The 16,540-nt window shown below is 39.0% G+C and overlaps 1 protein-coding gene across 2 annotated transcripts; it reads right to left on the bottom strand.

Annotated features, from left to right (window-relative positions):
- Positions 1-9,554: 9,554 nt before the first annotated feature.
- LOC113225867 (myosin-2 essential light chain) lies at positions 9,555-12,658 on the bottom strand. Of its 2 annotated transcripts, XM_026458323.1 has the most exons (5): positions 12,534-12,658; positions 12,436-12,463; positions 11,373-11,554; positions 10,090-10,236; positions 9,555-9,677 (listed from the first exon to the last, which is right to left on the bottom strand). In XM_026458323.1, exons 1-5 carry the CDS (start codon positions 12,534-12,536, stop codon positions 9,594-9,596), a joined length of 444 nt encoding a protein of 147 aa, XP_026314108.1. In that variant the 5' UTR covers positions 12,537-12,658; the 3' UTR covers positions 9,555-9,593. The 2 variants fall into 2 exon arrangements, with proteins under 2 accessions (XP_026314108.1, XP_026314107.1); XM_026458322.1 differs by lacking the exons at positions 12,436-12,463; positions 12,534-12,658 and adding an exon at positions 12,095-12,373.
- Positions 12,659-16,540: the final 3,882 nt, after the last annotated feature.

The following is a 16,540-nucleotide window of genomic DNA, read 5'->3' as shown; positions in this document are numbered from 1 at the left end:
TACTGCTACGAAACTTTCTCTGAGATATAAAATGAATTAAATCGATGGATATTTTAATCAGTTCTGAGCTACATAAAAAATATTTGATTTGTATGAACTGGGATAATTTTATACTGGGCCTCAAGACTAAGACAAATGAGAATTAAGAATAAAATTTAAATGCTTATTTTTAAAACTAAGTAAATATTGAATGTATTTGTATACTAATATTATATTAATTTTAATATAATTTGACATGAAAACATGTTCGGAAACGCGAGCGAATTGGCTTCTGGCTGCTTTTTCATATACTGACCTAGCCTACTGAATGGAGAGCACAACCAAACAACCAAAATTTAAAGATCAATGTCAAAAAGATATACTTACTGGTTATAAATGTCATCAATCGTTAAAAGAAAAGACACCTAATAAAAAAGAGGAAAAAGAGGATCAAATATTATTTCTCAATGCCAAATATTAATTTAGTACCCATGCTTAAACATAATAACAGTGTTTGAATGCAGTTCATTTATGGTTTATCCGTAGATCAATTAATATAGATGGAAAAAAACATTTAATATACAAGGTGTGACAGAGAGGTGTAGTCATATGTCAAGGTCATATTTAGTTACAGGTGTGAAACACATTGTCGTTATTATTTTATTTCCCACTTTAAATTAAATTAAAAAAAGTAAATTTCTATCAGCTCATAAAATCACAAACGGAAACACGCATCGCACAGCTCGTCCTTCTGGCCCATACGTCAATGACTTACAAGTGCTACACATATTTCTTTCATAATAATTATGTGGCCGATTTACAACGGTCCAAAATTCGTTGTTGTTACTAGCGGATACGACGCCTTGGCCTTCATCATTCACCGTGACAAAGAAAGTGCGGCAGAAGGAGACCTGCACTGCGTCGAAAAATCTGGTGGCAATAACGAGAATACAAAAACACGTTTTTCACAAACTGAAAATAAACTTTTAACGTCGATAAATCTCGTTTTTAAGTAGGGTGGTTATGATGACTTGAGTAGAAAATGTTAAAAAAGTACAACAAAATCCTAATTTGAAAGCTTCGAAAGCGAGACTTTTGCGCAACTAATGTTTATTTTAAATGAGTCTTACGACGTCCTCTACGTAAAATAAAAAATTTGGATCACTGTAAATGGGCCATTAATATATATATATATATAATAAGTAATAAAATAACAGTCATTTGTTTAGTGCACGCATCTATCCCTTTCGTACTGCGTGCAACAGTGAACGCGGCTCACAGATCTCATGTCTCCTTCTTTTTATTTTTTATGCCGCAGTTCCGCAACTGTCCCTTTTACTCTCGTGTATATCCTTCCCCAAAATATTGCAATTGCATTTCATCAAGGTCGCTCTTTGTCCAAGGTGAAATTAAGACAAAGCGCAAACGTGTATCTTGTGTTAGATACCAGCAACAGGCAACTAGTAGGTAATATTCTATTTTCATTCAAATTGCTGCTGTGGCAACCGGCGACAAAAGTGAACTACCGTAAGGCTCCTTGAAAAGGATTTCTGCCGGCAAGCAGTAATGAAAGCATTCCTGCGTTCCGGTTTTGAAGGGTAAAGGTGCTGGTGAAATTACAAGCACATGGGACTTGTCAACTTATGTCTCTGGGTGACGGACACAGCAGTGGTAGTGCCCCTCAGGTCTTTACAATTTAAAACTCTGTGTCTATAGCACTGCATCTGCATGTCGCTTACCACCAGGCATACTCATACGACTTCTTCGTCCTGTCACTTGCCAGGTATCATAAAACAAAAAAGAATTAAAATAAAACATTCGCTTCTAGTTGCCGGTTGCTTGTGCTATACAACACAAGATACACGTTTGCGCGGCGCCTAAGGTTACCGATCAAAATATTACGATTTTTTGTTTTCTGGATAGTCGTTTTCCGCTACCGCCCTTTGCACTGTGAGGACTGCAAATCTTTTTTCGACATGTCGCGATCTTTAAGTAACATTTTGAGTCCTACCTGTAAATGTGTACGATTATAACTGTGAGTGTGCAGTGATTGTGTGAGTGGGTAAATAATATTAAATACAACATGAAAAGTGAATAAATATGTACAGGCTTAAAATGAAACAGTAAGTACCTACTGATTGATTAGCTACTATTTCAAAATAAAATTGTCGTAATTAAAGACCTGTTCTTAGACAAATTATGAGTGACAACCTCGCGCGGCCCAGCGGTTAGGACCGATAGATGAGAAGATCCGGGGTTCGGTTTCCGGTAAAAAAAAAAAGGAGAAATGAAATGCTCAGGATTAATTTCGGGTAAGGTCCGAGTTAATTTCCCGCCGTTTATTTCGTTGCTCTGTTACTCATAGAACAGGGAACTCCGGATAGTTTCAGACTAGTTACTTGACGTGATTGCCAGGCACATTATTGTTATTAATTGTGTGTTACTTATCACTATCACCTACCTAATTGTACTACTTATTACCGTATTACATTATATTAGTATCACACGTCGCCGACAAGTGCGACACGTGTAGATTAGTTGATAGTTTATTTTACTGTCATATTATATTGTATGTATGTTAGTCCTTAAGGTATGTATTATATGGGTCATGTGGCTTTGAAATAAATGTCTAAATAAAATAATAAATTAAAAATGTATGTGAAATACTTTCCAACCCTGACCTGTTTTAGATAAATAATACAATAAAATTAATGATATTCGATGACGTAATAATTGTTTTGTTTTAATTTCAACACACGTAAGTGCAACTGAAAAGAATTCAAAATAGCGTTAGCTTCATTTGATTACATTTTGTTTATCCGTGATTGGTCCGGGAACAAGTATTGATGGTTTTTATTAATAAACTAGGTAGGTATTCGTCATTAACGTAAATACAATACACGGCGGCTTTTAGCAGCGACGCAAACGCGCGATTGCATCAATACACTTGCGAGTTATAGACGATTGTATTTGTTTTGTTTTGTTAACTGTTATTTAAAAGTGATATTAATGAATACTTTAAATAAATTAATTAGTTACTTAATTTAAAACGTGTATCGCGTTTGCGTCGCTTCTTAAAGTCGCGCGTGTGTAACCGCTCTAAGGTTCGCAATAAAGCAGTGACGTAGATGTATCGATATAAAAATTTACTAATTTAAAATTTCATGAAATTTGTTTTAACTGTTCAGTAACTCATTTTTAATTGAAATTTTGCACAGAGACTCTAAACGGAAACCACATTTGCATCGTTTAATATGACTACACCTTTCTGTTACACTCTGTATTATGAAACATAAAGAAATATCGTTTATTTACAAAAGTGCACATTTACAACAGATCAATTATTTCTTTGAGGATCAAATAATATCATCATATACCATTATATATCATTACTTTTTTAGAATTTGGAGGTAAGTGTTTACTGCCATTGCCATATAGGAACGATTGAAGACATTACGAATACGATTTTTCGCGAAAGTTGTTAGCTTACCTATGTACGGACATCAGACTATACATTTTTGTTCGAAAATCGCCTCCAGTGCAACGGAACAAGATACGTCAATCCATAACAGTTTAGTTTTAAATACGTGGTTACGTCTAATACGTGGTTACGTCTAAGTAGGTAGGTAGAATTGTTTTGGAGGAACGAATGTTCGACATTGAGCGTTGATTTTACGGACACAGACGGGGTAATTGTTAATAAGTAGGTTAGAATACAGGAGTGGAGAGACCACAACAAGCGGCACATTGTGAGTTAATAATGCGGGCGACGCGCGGCGCGGGCGCGGGCGCGGGCGGCGCGGGCGCAGGCGGCGCGACAATTGCCGCTCCCACGCGCAGCTGCCGATGAGAAACGCCGCCCGTGTATCTATCAAGTGTGCTACAATTCATAATGGACTCATCGCCCCAGGTTTACCTAAATAGAGCCAACAGCTCATGCAGGATTTGTGCGCTCGTGCCGTCACCGTCAGTAAGTAGAAAGTTCAGTCTCAGGAGAAGTCTCTATTGCGTCACGTGTTTACAATTACATACAAACACTAGGCGACAGTACCTACCGGTGTTTCGTCCAGGTTACAAAAGTATATAAAAAAACCTAGATAAGCACTCTCGGGACACCTTCGAGACCCGTTTGACAGTAAAGTTGTGTTCCGTTTATTTGTCCCTATTCTACCCTATTAAGATACCCTATATATCTTTGAGTTTAGGAAAATGTCAGGTTTGAAATTAACCTTTTTCTTCGGATCCAGAATCACGTAGGTAAATGTATTTGTTTTTGAAACATGGCTCCGAGAATCATTAACGAGCATTAAAACGCAATTAAAAGTAACCATTGTTTTGATCGATTAAGCACACGTTTCGTAACATAAACAGTAAAGGCAGTCGATAATTCCCAGGAATACAACCAGTCAGGAGCGCTATTACAAGAACGCCAGTTCCAGGAAACCGTTACGCCCAGTAGGCAGAATGCGGAGGGGCGTAGACTTGTCGTAACTGGGATGAGGTGAGCATTTCTCAGGCGTCCCAAATACCAACGTACCTATGTATTAGCGTAGAACGTACACGTAGACGTTGGACTTGCCAACCCGTCTATACAATTAAAATACCTTAGCCACGCCAAATGCCAGGTTTCAAACTAGAAAATTCCCTGAACCACTTCCTCATCTAACGCCCCTGGTGTTAATCGGTGGGACTAGTGTTGTTAAAAAAACGTTTTTCTCTGAGGTTAAAAAAAAACATGAAAGAAACCGTTTTTTTCTAAAAGTATGAAAATAAAAATATGACAATAATATGACAATCGTATTTTTTTTACTACATTTCCTCTTTTGTTGTTAATATTATTCTTCATAGGTAAATTGCTCAAAATAAATGGGAACACTCATAGTATTGTCAATTTGTGGCGAATTCCCCAAATCGCGGACAATTTCAACTCGATTTTGTGGGATTGACGCTATGTGGGGAAAATGCGGGGATTCACATTTTACCTTTTTTTAAAAATCTATCGATTGCTGTTGCATCGGTACTTTGATGATTACTGATAAAAACACTGTTTATTTATTTATCCAAGAGCGATATCAATATTTTTTGCCACATCGCACATATCCCTTATATAACAACATTTACATAGAATTATTAGCAAGCCGCTTATATAAAATTATTTGGTAGGATTTGAATGAAGGAAACGAAGACACAGAAAATGTTGATGACATTACGAGTGTGGTTACCCACACCTGTAACAGTAGTGACACTAGTAACATCACAAATGAAGATTAAATTTTTGTTATAATTATCATGGTAATTTATTTTAATGAACATGTTTTATATGATATAATATAATATTTCAATTATTCCATTTTACTTTTTCTGAAAAAGAAACCAAATTTAGAAAAAAACCAGGGTGCTGCTATTTTGTTTTTTTCTTCAAAACTGTGAAAAAAAGCATTTTTTTGTTAATTACAACACTAGGTAGAACACCAAAATCGTTATTCATATCAATTCAAACATACGTCATACAGATAAGCAAACAGACACTGGAAATGCCCACATTGACTAGGTGAACCCGATCACTCATTCGCGAGGCAGATCCCTGCCCTGAGAAGAACGAGTAAGAAACTCTAGGGGTTGCCCTTTGTATTATTAGACGTTTATGTGATTGTTTCCACTTTTGTTTTACTCGTTCACCTACCACCGTCGAGGGTCGTGGGACTGACTTTTTCGGGATTTATGTGCGAAACTTAATTAGAAGTTCACCATGACCATTTCGGTGAAGGAAAAATCGTGAGAAAACCTGCTCACACCTGCAAAGCTATTTAATGATGTGTGTGATCTTCCCAACCCGCAATGGGCCCGGCCCGCGTAAAAACTACAGCCCTTTCGTTGCGAGAGGACACCTGTGACCAGCAGCGGGAGTACGTACAGGGTAACAATGTTTTTGTAGTTTTTAAACTCCGTAAATAGCAAATTTTGAATATCGACCGGAATGTTATCACAGGAGCATATATACTTTGCCCATTCAATTAATTTGTAACAAAGACTGTCTAGAACAGTCAATTTTTTAAATCCTATTCTTAATGTCACATTTATCAGTATATTTCACGAAGAAGCTCCTATTCTTGTAACATAAATAAAATTCATAAAAGTAATGTACACGCACGTGAGGAACCTAAGAAGGTTCAGACTTTCAGAGACACTCTGGGGCCCTGTAAATTGTCCTAACAATACCTACGTTTGTGCAAGACAAAAAAACTATTAATATATGCTGCATTACTCCAAATGAAAAATGCCGCATGTCATTAAAGTGTGAAATTTTTAATTAAAATAAATAAAAAATAAAAATGGACCCATTATTGAACCCAGAGGGATGCTCATGCTAACTGCAGATCCTGACGATCGCGTAACATTGACATAGACCTTCTGTACTCTGTACCCTATCATTCAAATACGATTTAAGAATGTCGAGATCACAGTCTGCCACACCAGTGCCGTTTTTTGTATTTCTGACATGGTGCACACAATCACATGCCTTAGAAAGGTAAAAAAATACACCAGAGCATCATGTGAAAAAGTCATCCCATGCATCAAATATTACTTTCATGACATCAACACCAGCATATGCTGATATTGAGCGACCCCGATTGAAACCAACTCATCAATGTCGAGTTCTTAGGTTTTCGCGATTGTTACACATAGGAAAAGAAACTATTTTTATATATATGTATAGTATCATATATAATAAACAAATATATATAAATATAATATTATTTTCATATAATAAACAAATATACGCGATGCAAATCCAGAAAAATAGATTAATTTCCTATCAATTCATCAAATTAATCAATACCTGAACATCAATTTTAACTATTTGTACGTACTTGGAGACTCTGTTGAATACAATTCTGAAATTTACGGTCGATTCTATCAATTGCGGCAACCACAGCCTCTAAATAATAGCATATTAATGCTGTACCAAACATTAAATGGGAGAATTAATATGTGCGTAACAGAGAAAGCGTAAATGTTTTAAGAGCAGAGCTTCTCTCAGAGGTGGGTTATTGCTGCGCTTATAAATACCATAATGGGGCTAAGAGAAATTAGGAATCCTTTCTTTTATAGGGAAAAAATGTCTTGTTTATGGGTGTCTCTATCTTTTTTTACATATGTGCGTGCGTGAGTGCGTGCGTGCGTGCGTGTGTGTGCGCGTGTGTGCGTATGCGTGCGAGTGTGGTTATGTGTTCATAAAAATAAATTATAATTCTTTGTCGTCCACGATGTGCGTATACGCTATCTTGAATGGAGTGAGCCGTAGCGGCGATGGCGTACAAATAACTTAAGGTATCGCTACAAATTGACACTGTGGACCTGAATGTTTATGAATTTTTATTTTACTGCAGATTTAAAGTAGATGGTGTGCGGCGCCACTGGGTTGACGACATGCTAAAAAAGGGAGACACGGAGTAATCTTTATTATTGATTGCGCGTCACTACTGAGGTTAAATCTATTTGTTGTTTTTATAGTCCCTATATTTTACTTCATGTGTATACCTACAAGTGCGAACCAGGTGTATTTTAACTCCAAAAGTACGTCTTTATTCACAGTACGTACACAGTGATACTTATTTTAAAATAATAACATAAGATATATCTATATACAGATACCTGTTTATAAAATAAAAATATTTTTAATTCCAGACAACGAGTTCCGTAAATACAAATATTAGTGATAATAATAATAAGAAAAGTGCTTATACATTAGTGTTAGAAGACATATTGTTACTTCATCTTTTTCAAATCACCTTCCTCGTGAAGCATTGCCACATGGGAGAAGTTTATGGTACGAGCACCTAATTTTATAATCAGTGCGCCAGGTTCCTACACGGAACAACCTACCCTAGAAGCGCTCAACCGACTTGTAGGTATTGTTGATACTAAAATTTAGAATCGCTTGTTCTATTATATTTAGGTGCCACATTCCTGGACGTAACAATTTGTCATTATTACCAGACCTTTAAGCGAGTACGTAGCTGTAACCGCAATTCACCGCACCCCGACGTCGCGTCGGCACGCGACTCGAGATGCGATACCCCGTCAACTCATAGGTGTCGTAGTAGGTGTGTAGGCGACAGCGGTCTCGCGCGGTGTCAACCGCAAACCGCTAACGAGCAGGAGGGGAGGGACCGAACCAAAGAAGAAGAACAAGCGGCTCACGTCCTTATCCCATTGGAGATGGTAGGGAATCTCGTTGCCGAAGGGGAAGTCGAGATGGCAGTTCATGACAGCGAATCCACCGACGCTGGCGCGCAGCTGCTCCGCCTCCAGCGGCAGCAGCGACGCGGCCGCGGACAGCAGGCGCGCGCACAGCGTCCACAGCGCCAGCGCACGCATGCTGCTCTGCACCGCAGAAGAACCCGCACCAGGACTGCACGCACTGCACCACTGCACCACTGCACCACTGCACCACTGCACCACTGCACCACTGCACGCGCTGCACCGCTACGCGCCGGCGCGGGTCCACGAGCGCGCCGAGTGACCGCTGCGCCGCAATGGAGCTGGCCTCCGCCGCGGGCGTGAGTAATGCAATCTCCGCGCCCCTCCGCCGCCCCCGCCCCCGCCGCCCCTCCGCGCGCCGCGGGCAGGAAGCTCCGCTAATGCGCGTGATTATCTCCTACGACGACGTCTTTTTGTTCCCCAGCAATCAGTTTTAATGAAAAGATCGCCGCGCGACGTGGCCTAACGCTAACGTCTACATTCACTCGAACGTAGTCGCACGCGCGGGGCGACAGGTGGGTCGGGGCCGGTGTTCGATTCGTCTTTCGTTCTGAAGCTGGTGGCGAAATGTAGAAGCACCCGGTAGTCTACTGACGCAAATCATTTGCATCGCATTATTATATTACTCTCACCCCACTCGAGTCCCGCACCCCGGCCCGGATCTCCTCTGAGAAGATTCCCGCCACAATAGGACAAAATCCCGTGAATTTGAATTAAATTGAAGCAGTTCGTTCTATTCATCGTGTTACCAACCCATTACACGTCCGACAAAACAAGACAGGACACGAGTCTCGTCTGAGTTTAATGCGGGTTGGGGACTTAATGCCTTGTCCAAAGGCCCTGAACCGTACTGCAGGTTCCATCGCAATGTTCTCGTTCGTCAGAAGTGAGAGCTATTGCTACCAAACATTCATAAAAGTACGAGACTTCGAAACTAAAGTCACGGGTACGTGTCGGTACAAGGGTTCCAAGCGGTAGACCTCCCAATTAAAAAGCAACCGTTTCCCAGCTACTTACTGCTGTTAATTTCTTTAATTCTTATTGCACACAATTCGACAAGACCTGTTCATGTAAGCCCATGCCGAGATTAGCCTGACATTCTCATGTTGGCTATCCATAGCAGTAGAATAGTCTTTTTTTTACAATAACCTAAACCAATCCAAACACGGCTATGGCACAAACGGGAAGGAGAATTGAAATATTTTGACAGATCTACATTAGACAGTAAGTAGTTTAATGTAAATAATAATAAAATATATATTAAATGCTAACAATACCTTAATTTGGAATATGAATAGAGGGAATTACAGGTTGCACTTAACAGTATCAAATACAATAGGCACGAGGTCTCAGCCTTGCATGATGAGGTGCACGAAATTCTCGTAGTTGATGTTACCCTGCGAGTCCTCCTGCCCCTGCAGTAGCTGCTCCACCTGCACACACGTACAATCGCCAAGGTGACTCAGCGTGCCCGGGACACGTGTAATTGCTTTATTTGCTTACTGATATTAGTTCAGCAAATGTATTTTGAGTTCCTAGGTCTTAGGAAGAACTACACGTCTATAGAAAATTGACTCGAAGCAGCAGAGTAAGCCTCCCTCAAAGGTTGAAACCGGTCTGCTATACCCGCGGGCTCGTGCATTACATATTAGTAGACCACTATTGCGTTCGGATTTGGAAGGGCATTACAGAAGAGAAATACTGGGGACTTGTCAACTTATGTGTCAGGGTGACGAGCGCAGCGGCAGTGCCCCACAAACGTCTGCGATTGAAAGCTCCGAGTGGCAACTGCAAGTGCAGGGAAGACGTGACTCGTCCAGTCTTATGGAAATGTGAAGAGCGCACCTCGTCGTCGCTGAGCTTCTCCCCGAGGGTGGAGAGCAGGTGGCGCAGCTCCGCGGAGGAGATGAACCCGTTGCCGTCCTTGTCGAAGTGGCGCAGGCCCTCGATGAAGTCGTTGGCGGTGTCGCCGCTGCGCGCCTTCGAGATCGCCTGCCACACAACGCTCTGATAAAGTCAGTGCGGTCCCTTTTCGAGCCTACGTGTATTACCATGCAAACATTAATTTTAATGTTCAGCTGGTCATCGGTTCCTATCATACAATATTATATTTTTCAAATACATATTCACAAACATCTATCAAAGCAATTAGGTCATCTATTTTTATTATGGTACTGGTGAGTAAATTATTTCAAAGTACTAATAACCTGAAATATGAATAACCAAAGTACTAAAATGACTGTTTTATGAAGGTATTGATCTAAATCGGGTACTCGTAACATGGTCAGCTCCAATTTTTTTTTTTATTTCACCGACTCGGAAAAAATAGGGGGTACTTAAGACGTTAAAATGGGGCCTCGAGACCATTTCGGCTATCATAACTAAAAATTTTGATTTTCCATAAATGAAATAATCCACATTATACACATACTATCTGTATGTCTATACATAATACTGCCTTATATTACTGTTTACATTACAAAATACGTTAGTCTTTAAGGTATACATTTTAAGGGTCATTGTTGATCGAATTAAACCTATGAAGTAAACATTTCACAATAAACAAGACATTCAGTTAGATAAATGTATAAAAGTTAACATTTGTTTTTTTTATTAAGTTTCACACAATCAAGACAAAGTGTGTGGCACTGTGTCAGCTGTGTGAAAAACACAATACAGGTGAATGAATTTGTACAAAATCATATTAGATGGGGATCTATGCTAAACAGAAAAAACTTAGTACACGGTTGACAGGACAAAAAGTTTGGGAACTTCTGCTTTAAATGGATGTCTTGTTTCAATGATGCAAAGCTCTGTATTGAACAAAGGTCAGTTTAATTGTGTTGCCAAATTTGAACAGTTTACCTTTTAAAACATTTTGTTATTTATAAGACTACTGTTGTATTTATACTACTCCTATATAAATACTTTATAGATATAAGTATCAATTATTGGTCTACAATACACTATAATTAGATTATAATTTTTTCACTAGAATATGGAGACACCACTAACAATGGCCCTGATTGTAGATAGGCTATATTATGGACTGAAAATGAAATGACAAATTATTCAATTATGAAAGAATAGGGAATGTATTTCATGTTTTCAAACATGCTGTGTCACACCTGATAAATGGGCAAGAAAACCTCAAAGGAGATGCGCTCATCTGGTTTGAGATGCAGTGTGCACTTTTTCACATCTGACTCTGTGGGGTTTTGGCCAAGCGCACGCAACGCATCACCGATCTGCGCCACGTGGATTTTACCATCACCACGCGAATCAAACAGCTGGAATGCCTCCTGGAACTCTGCAACATCGAACAACATAACCTCCGTTAATTCATACATTCCCGGCATTTGCTCGCTCTACAGTTGGTGCCCTCATGTGGGTATACACCATTTGATTTGTACAGCACTTAGTACAAATAGTGGATGCGTAAATGAGAGCACCTACCCACAACCATACCTACCAAACATAATCACCTAAATGATTTGAGTGAAAAAGGTTTTAATGAATTTGTCCAAGTGTAAAAGTGATACATGTCATATTGTATTATATTATATGTCAAATCATATAATGTGTGTGTACTGTGCCATAAAATAATAATGGAATAAACAATTTTCTTTCTTTATTACAAGAAAATTGCTTCTTGTTCAGTTGTACAGTTACAACGGAGTGACCAGGTGTTTGCTTTGGCCCGACTAGTGGCTCCTTCACCACAAAACTTATGTAAATACAATTGTTTAGAAATGAAATACTATTGACTAGCCTGTCACAAAATACAGTTGGACTTTAGAATAGCTTTAAAATACCCTCCAGCAATAAGTACTAAGAATTAAGAAGGTACCTTCGAGGGTGGTGAGGCGCAGCTTAGCGGGAGGCTCGTACGCGAACATGGTGGCGACGGTGCGTGCCGAGTGCGCGACATCTGCCGAGGCAACCGCCGCCCCGCACTCGGCGCCACCACACTCGTTTCAAAACTAGCACCTTATAAGGTAAGTAGGGCACTTGCAGCGACCACCACCGCTTTCGGTAAACACGGTGATTGACGTGAGTCAGAACAGCGAGTGAGCCGAGCGGGCGCGGAGCTGGCGCACTCTCTGCTACAGTGCTGCGTGCGCCACGCTGTACCCGGTAGGCCTGAGCCAGTCATCATCGTTGACAGACAACACCCAAACGATTACTCACCTGCCAACTGATCTTCGGAATATCCGGCCTACAACAAAATCTAAATGTTAGATTGACATGTTTAATTGACAATTTCAAAATTAGGTAATAAACAGTACCATTTCAATATTTGCTGTCTGGAAAATGTATATACCAAACTAGTTCATTCAAACTTTCGATAGGCACAAACTCCAACACCAACAAAGACAAAGACAAAACCCCATAACAGAACAGACAGAATCTTGTGTTGTCATTTGTCAAATATGCCATTGAAAAAAATAAATGACCCGTTGTTGTCTAGAAATTAGAACGATACCATAGCTAAAATTAGTGGTGACTCAAAAAAAAATTAAATTAAGAGGGCAAATGTGTTAATTTCCTTTTTTTCTATCATCATAATAAACTTTTTCACCTCACTAGCTCGGAAAGATTTTCCGTCTCAAAAGAAATGCGCGCAAACATAGTCAATGCGCGCAAAGGCGGTTTTTGCACGCTAGCGTAGAAAAAGTTTTTAAAATTCTAACTTGACAATGGACTGTGGTGTAACGATGTGCGAGTTGAGTTATTTAACTCGGTTGACTCGTTACTTCCACAACGAGTCAACTCGAGTTACTTGTTTATGAACTCGAGCTAACTCGGTTTGGTACCCGCCCCGCCGGCGCCGAGCCGTATACTTCATTCATACAGCGCAATACTCAGCGGCTACTCGTTTGGGGACATCGGAACACGCTCGAGTCACGAGCGATGGGCGAGTCGAGTTATTTTACTCGAGTTACGTCCACAACGAGTCAACTCGAGCTGCTTTGTGTGAACTCGAATTAGATCGGGGCAGTACCCGTCGAGTCGAATACTTTATTCATACTCATACAGTGCGTCGGCTATTCGTTCTCAATCGGTCGGTTCGGCGACTTTCGGAGCACGCACGAGTCGCGGTCGGCCGGCCGATCGTGCCCAACTCGGTGAATCGTCGGTTCGTGTTCTACTCGCAACTCGCGGTTGCACAGTCAGACACCGAGTCGAGTTAACTCGAGTTGCAACTTTACTTAGCAGTCACGTCAACTCGAGTTGAAAAACTACAACTGGCCCCATCGCTACTGTGGTGCACATAACTTTTTGTTTAGAAAAAATTGCGGACTTTTTACTTGCGGACTTACCAGTTCAGTTTTTACAAAGATTAATTTTATTTTAAGTATATTATGCACAATATACGAACAAAGAAATAGTGACGAAGAAAATTAGAACTAAATTCCTTATTTTAAACCGAATTACAAAAGAGTTTATTGTGAAAATTCAAATAATTACGAATTCAAAGTTTTTATTGAAAGTGACAATAATAATGTGATAAAGGTGAAAGTTAAAACATAAAAACTATTTAGACAGCCCAAACAAGATAACTAAATTATTTAAGAGAAAGTGAGAACATAATGTTGTAGAACTACAATGGAAAATATTTATAATAATGAGGATCCCGATAATTAATCGAAGACATGGCTCAAAGGACTTGTATCCAAGCCAAAATTCTTAATAAAAAAACTTTTTCTTTCGTTAAAAAAAGCATGGACGTACCAAACAATTTATTCTTATTATTGTTGATATTAACTTAACGATGATAACTAATTGAGTTTTATTAAATGATTTCACTTCGTCGAAGAACTAAAATAATTTCAATAATCACTAATCACACAAAATAAAAGTATGTCCTTGCTGTACTTAAACAAGCAAGAACAAAAATTGATGAGGTGTAATAATATAATAATAATAATAATAATATTTATTGTTACAAAATAGTTACAACACAATGGTGAAGTCCCTGACACCTGAGCTAGGTATAACCTGTGTTACAGGAGTCAGTGTCCTCTCTCAAACATTTGACCTTACATTACCTATTTCTTAACAATTTTAATAGGTACATTATTAAATAAATTACATATTATATAGGAAATGAAACTATTTTTCCGGATTTAAATCGCGTATATTTGTTTTTTCAAACAAACCGACGTTTCGGGCCCTTTACAGGTACCATGGTCACGGTTGACTGTCAGTCAATCCGGAAAAATAGTTTCATTTCCAATGTGTAACAATCGCGAAAACCTAAGAACCCGATATACATATTATATGTTTTACTGAGTGTGTGTGTGTGTGTGTGAGTGTGTGTGAACGTGCATGTGCGCGGGTATAGGTGTGTGTGTGTCTGCGTTTGTGTGTGACAATATACATTCGCGCGTTAGTAGTATAGAGTCTATTACATTGTTATTACCTGCAAATACTTTATTTTTTCTCAGTTGTTACAATAAGGCTTCAGTTTTATGGTAATCTAAGGTTAATAGTTTTAAGTTTAGCTTCACGAGCAGCTAACGGATATATGTTTAAAGTTTTATTAATTTTATTATACAGATACGGAGCCATAAATAGTAAGTGACGTCTTGCCCAAGCTGTGCGACATTTAATGGAAAAACACACATTAGTGCGGGTGCGCTTTTTGATGTAATTGTCTTTGCAGTATGGAGTGTTTCTGTGCTGCTTGATTACTAGTTGCAAAACGTACAACTGTTTTATACTCAGTACTTGGCATTTGTCATACAACGATGTAGTAGGAAATCTGTACGGACTAAAAGTCATAACTTTAAGTATGGATCTTTGTGCTCTTTCTAAAGTCAATAAGTGAGCCTTACAGGCACCACCCCAGACTCCAACACAGTAACTCATCACCGACTGCGCAAGGGCGTAGTATATTGTGCGCAGTAGCTCAAGATTAGCCACATATCTCAGTTTTTTGAAATCGTATATTAGTTTTCTACAGCGTGACGTCGCCGCGTCGTGAGGTCTATGTGTGCATGCCAACTGAGTCTGTCGTCAAGCATCACTCCTAAATATTTTACATTGGTAGATTTGGCAACAGTAAGACAGGAACAGTCAGAATTGCGAGGAGAATAGCATGAGTGGAGTTTGATTTGAACATTTTCCTGTTTATTGTTCGGCAGGGTAAATTGGACAAGAGTAGATTTAGATAGATTTAAAGTCAGTAGGTTTTCTCGCAGCCAGCAGCTTACTTTATGTAAACCGCGTTCAGCAGTATCGCAAACCTCTTCCCAGGTTGCTCCAGTGAAAACCAAGGCTGTGTCATCGGCATAAGTAAATATTTTGCCATTTTGTAACGATATTTGACACAAGTCATTTATATATATTAAGAAGAGACTTGGTCCGAGGATGCTTCCTTGCGGAACTCTATATAGGACCGGACATTCTGCACTTACTATCTCTCCAATTTTAACTTGTTGAGTACGATGGCATAGGAAGTCCTCCATTATTTTGAGGGCATTACCTCGGACACCGGCACGATTTAGCTTATTCACAAGTACGGGAATCGAGACAGTATCGAAAGCTTTTGCTAGGTCGAGAAAAATTCCTATGCATTTCTGTTTGGCGTCACTTTCTGAGGTTACATAATCTACTAGTTGGCTAACCGCATCTTCGGCGCTTATATTAGTCCTAAATCCATATTGCTATTTTCATAGTATCTTATTATGTTCCAAAAAGTTCATAAGGCGGTTGTTAAGTGCCTTTTCAAGCACCTTAGAAAGTGAGCTGAGTATCGATATCGGCCTATAATTGGAGATACTGTCTCGAGGCCCACACTTGTGGATTGGGGTGATGAGCGACTTCTTAAAAGCCTGTGGGAAAACTCCCTGGGATAGGCAAAGTTCAATAATTTTGGTAAGGGGGAACTATTATATTTTTTGAAATTTTTAAAAATTTAACGGGTATGGAGTCCCACCCAACGGCACAATTATTTTTAAGGTTCATTATCATTGATTCAATCTCGGCTTCGTCTGGTGGTAGTAGCACAATAGAATTTACTACTGTAGGTATATCTAAACTGTATTCACTTTTGTTATTACAATTTGAAGAAATTATCATATCAGCTAGCTCCTTACCTATATTAGAAAAATATCTATTAAAATGTCCTGAATATTTTTACCATTATCTGAACGTAATAAATCATTTGCAGAGGTTTTCGATTTCGAAATATAAAAGGAGTAAATTCAAAACATATCCGAGGTTAAACTTTTTCGTTTATTTATAAAAACCTTAAAGGTCGGAAACAAATAAAATTGATATTTCAATT

The sequence above is a fragment of the Hyposmocoma kahamanoa genome, unplaced genomic scaffold (assembly GCF_003589595.1).
Source record: "Hyposmocoma kahamanoa isolate Upper Pololo Valley unplaced genomic scaffold, ASM358959v1 179, whole genome shotgun sequence".
Taxonomy (NCBI): domain Eukaryota; kingdom Metazoa; phylum Arthropoda; class Insecta; order Lepidoptera; family Cosmopterigidae; genus Hyposmocoma; species Hyposmocoma kahamanoa.
The sequence above is the reverse complement of the archived record's forward strand: the minus strand, read 5'-3'. Positions and strand labels throughout refer to the sequence as shown.

What these genes read in the sequence shown, in the direction of transcription:
- LOC113225867 (XM_026458322.1), bottom strand. Translation starts at nt 12,143, where the DNA reads ATGTTCGCGTACGAGCCTCCCGCTAAGCTGCGCCTCACCACCCTCGAA. An exon ending in GCGCCTCACCACCCTCGAAG is followed by an intron (nt 11,555 to 12,094) that starts GTACCTTCTTAA and finishes TCGATGTTGCAG; the next exon opens with AGTTCCAGGAGGCATTCCAG. An exon ending in AGAAGCTCAGCGACGACGAG is followed by an intron (nt 9,678 to 10,089) that starts GTGCGCTCTTCA and finishes ACGTGTGTGCAG; the next exon opens with GTGGAGCAGCTACTGCAGGG.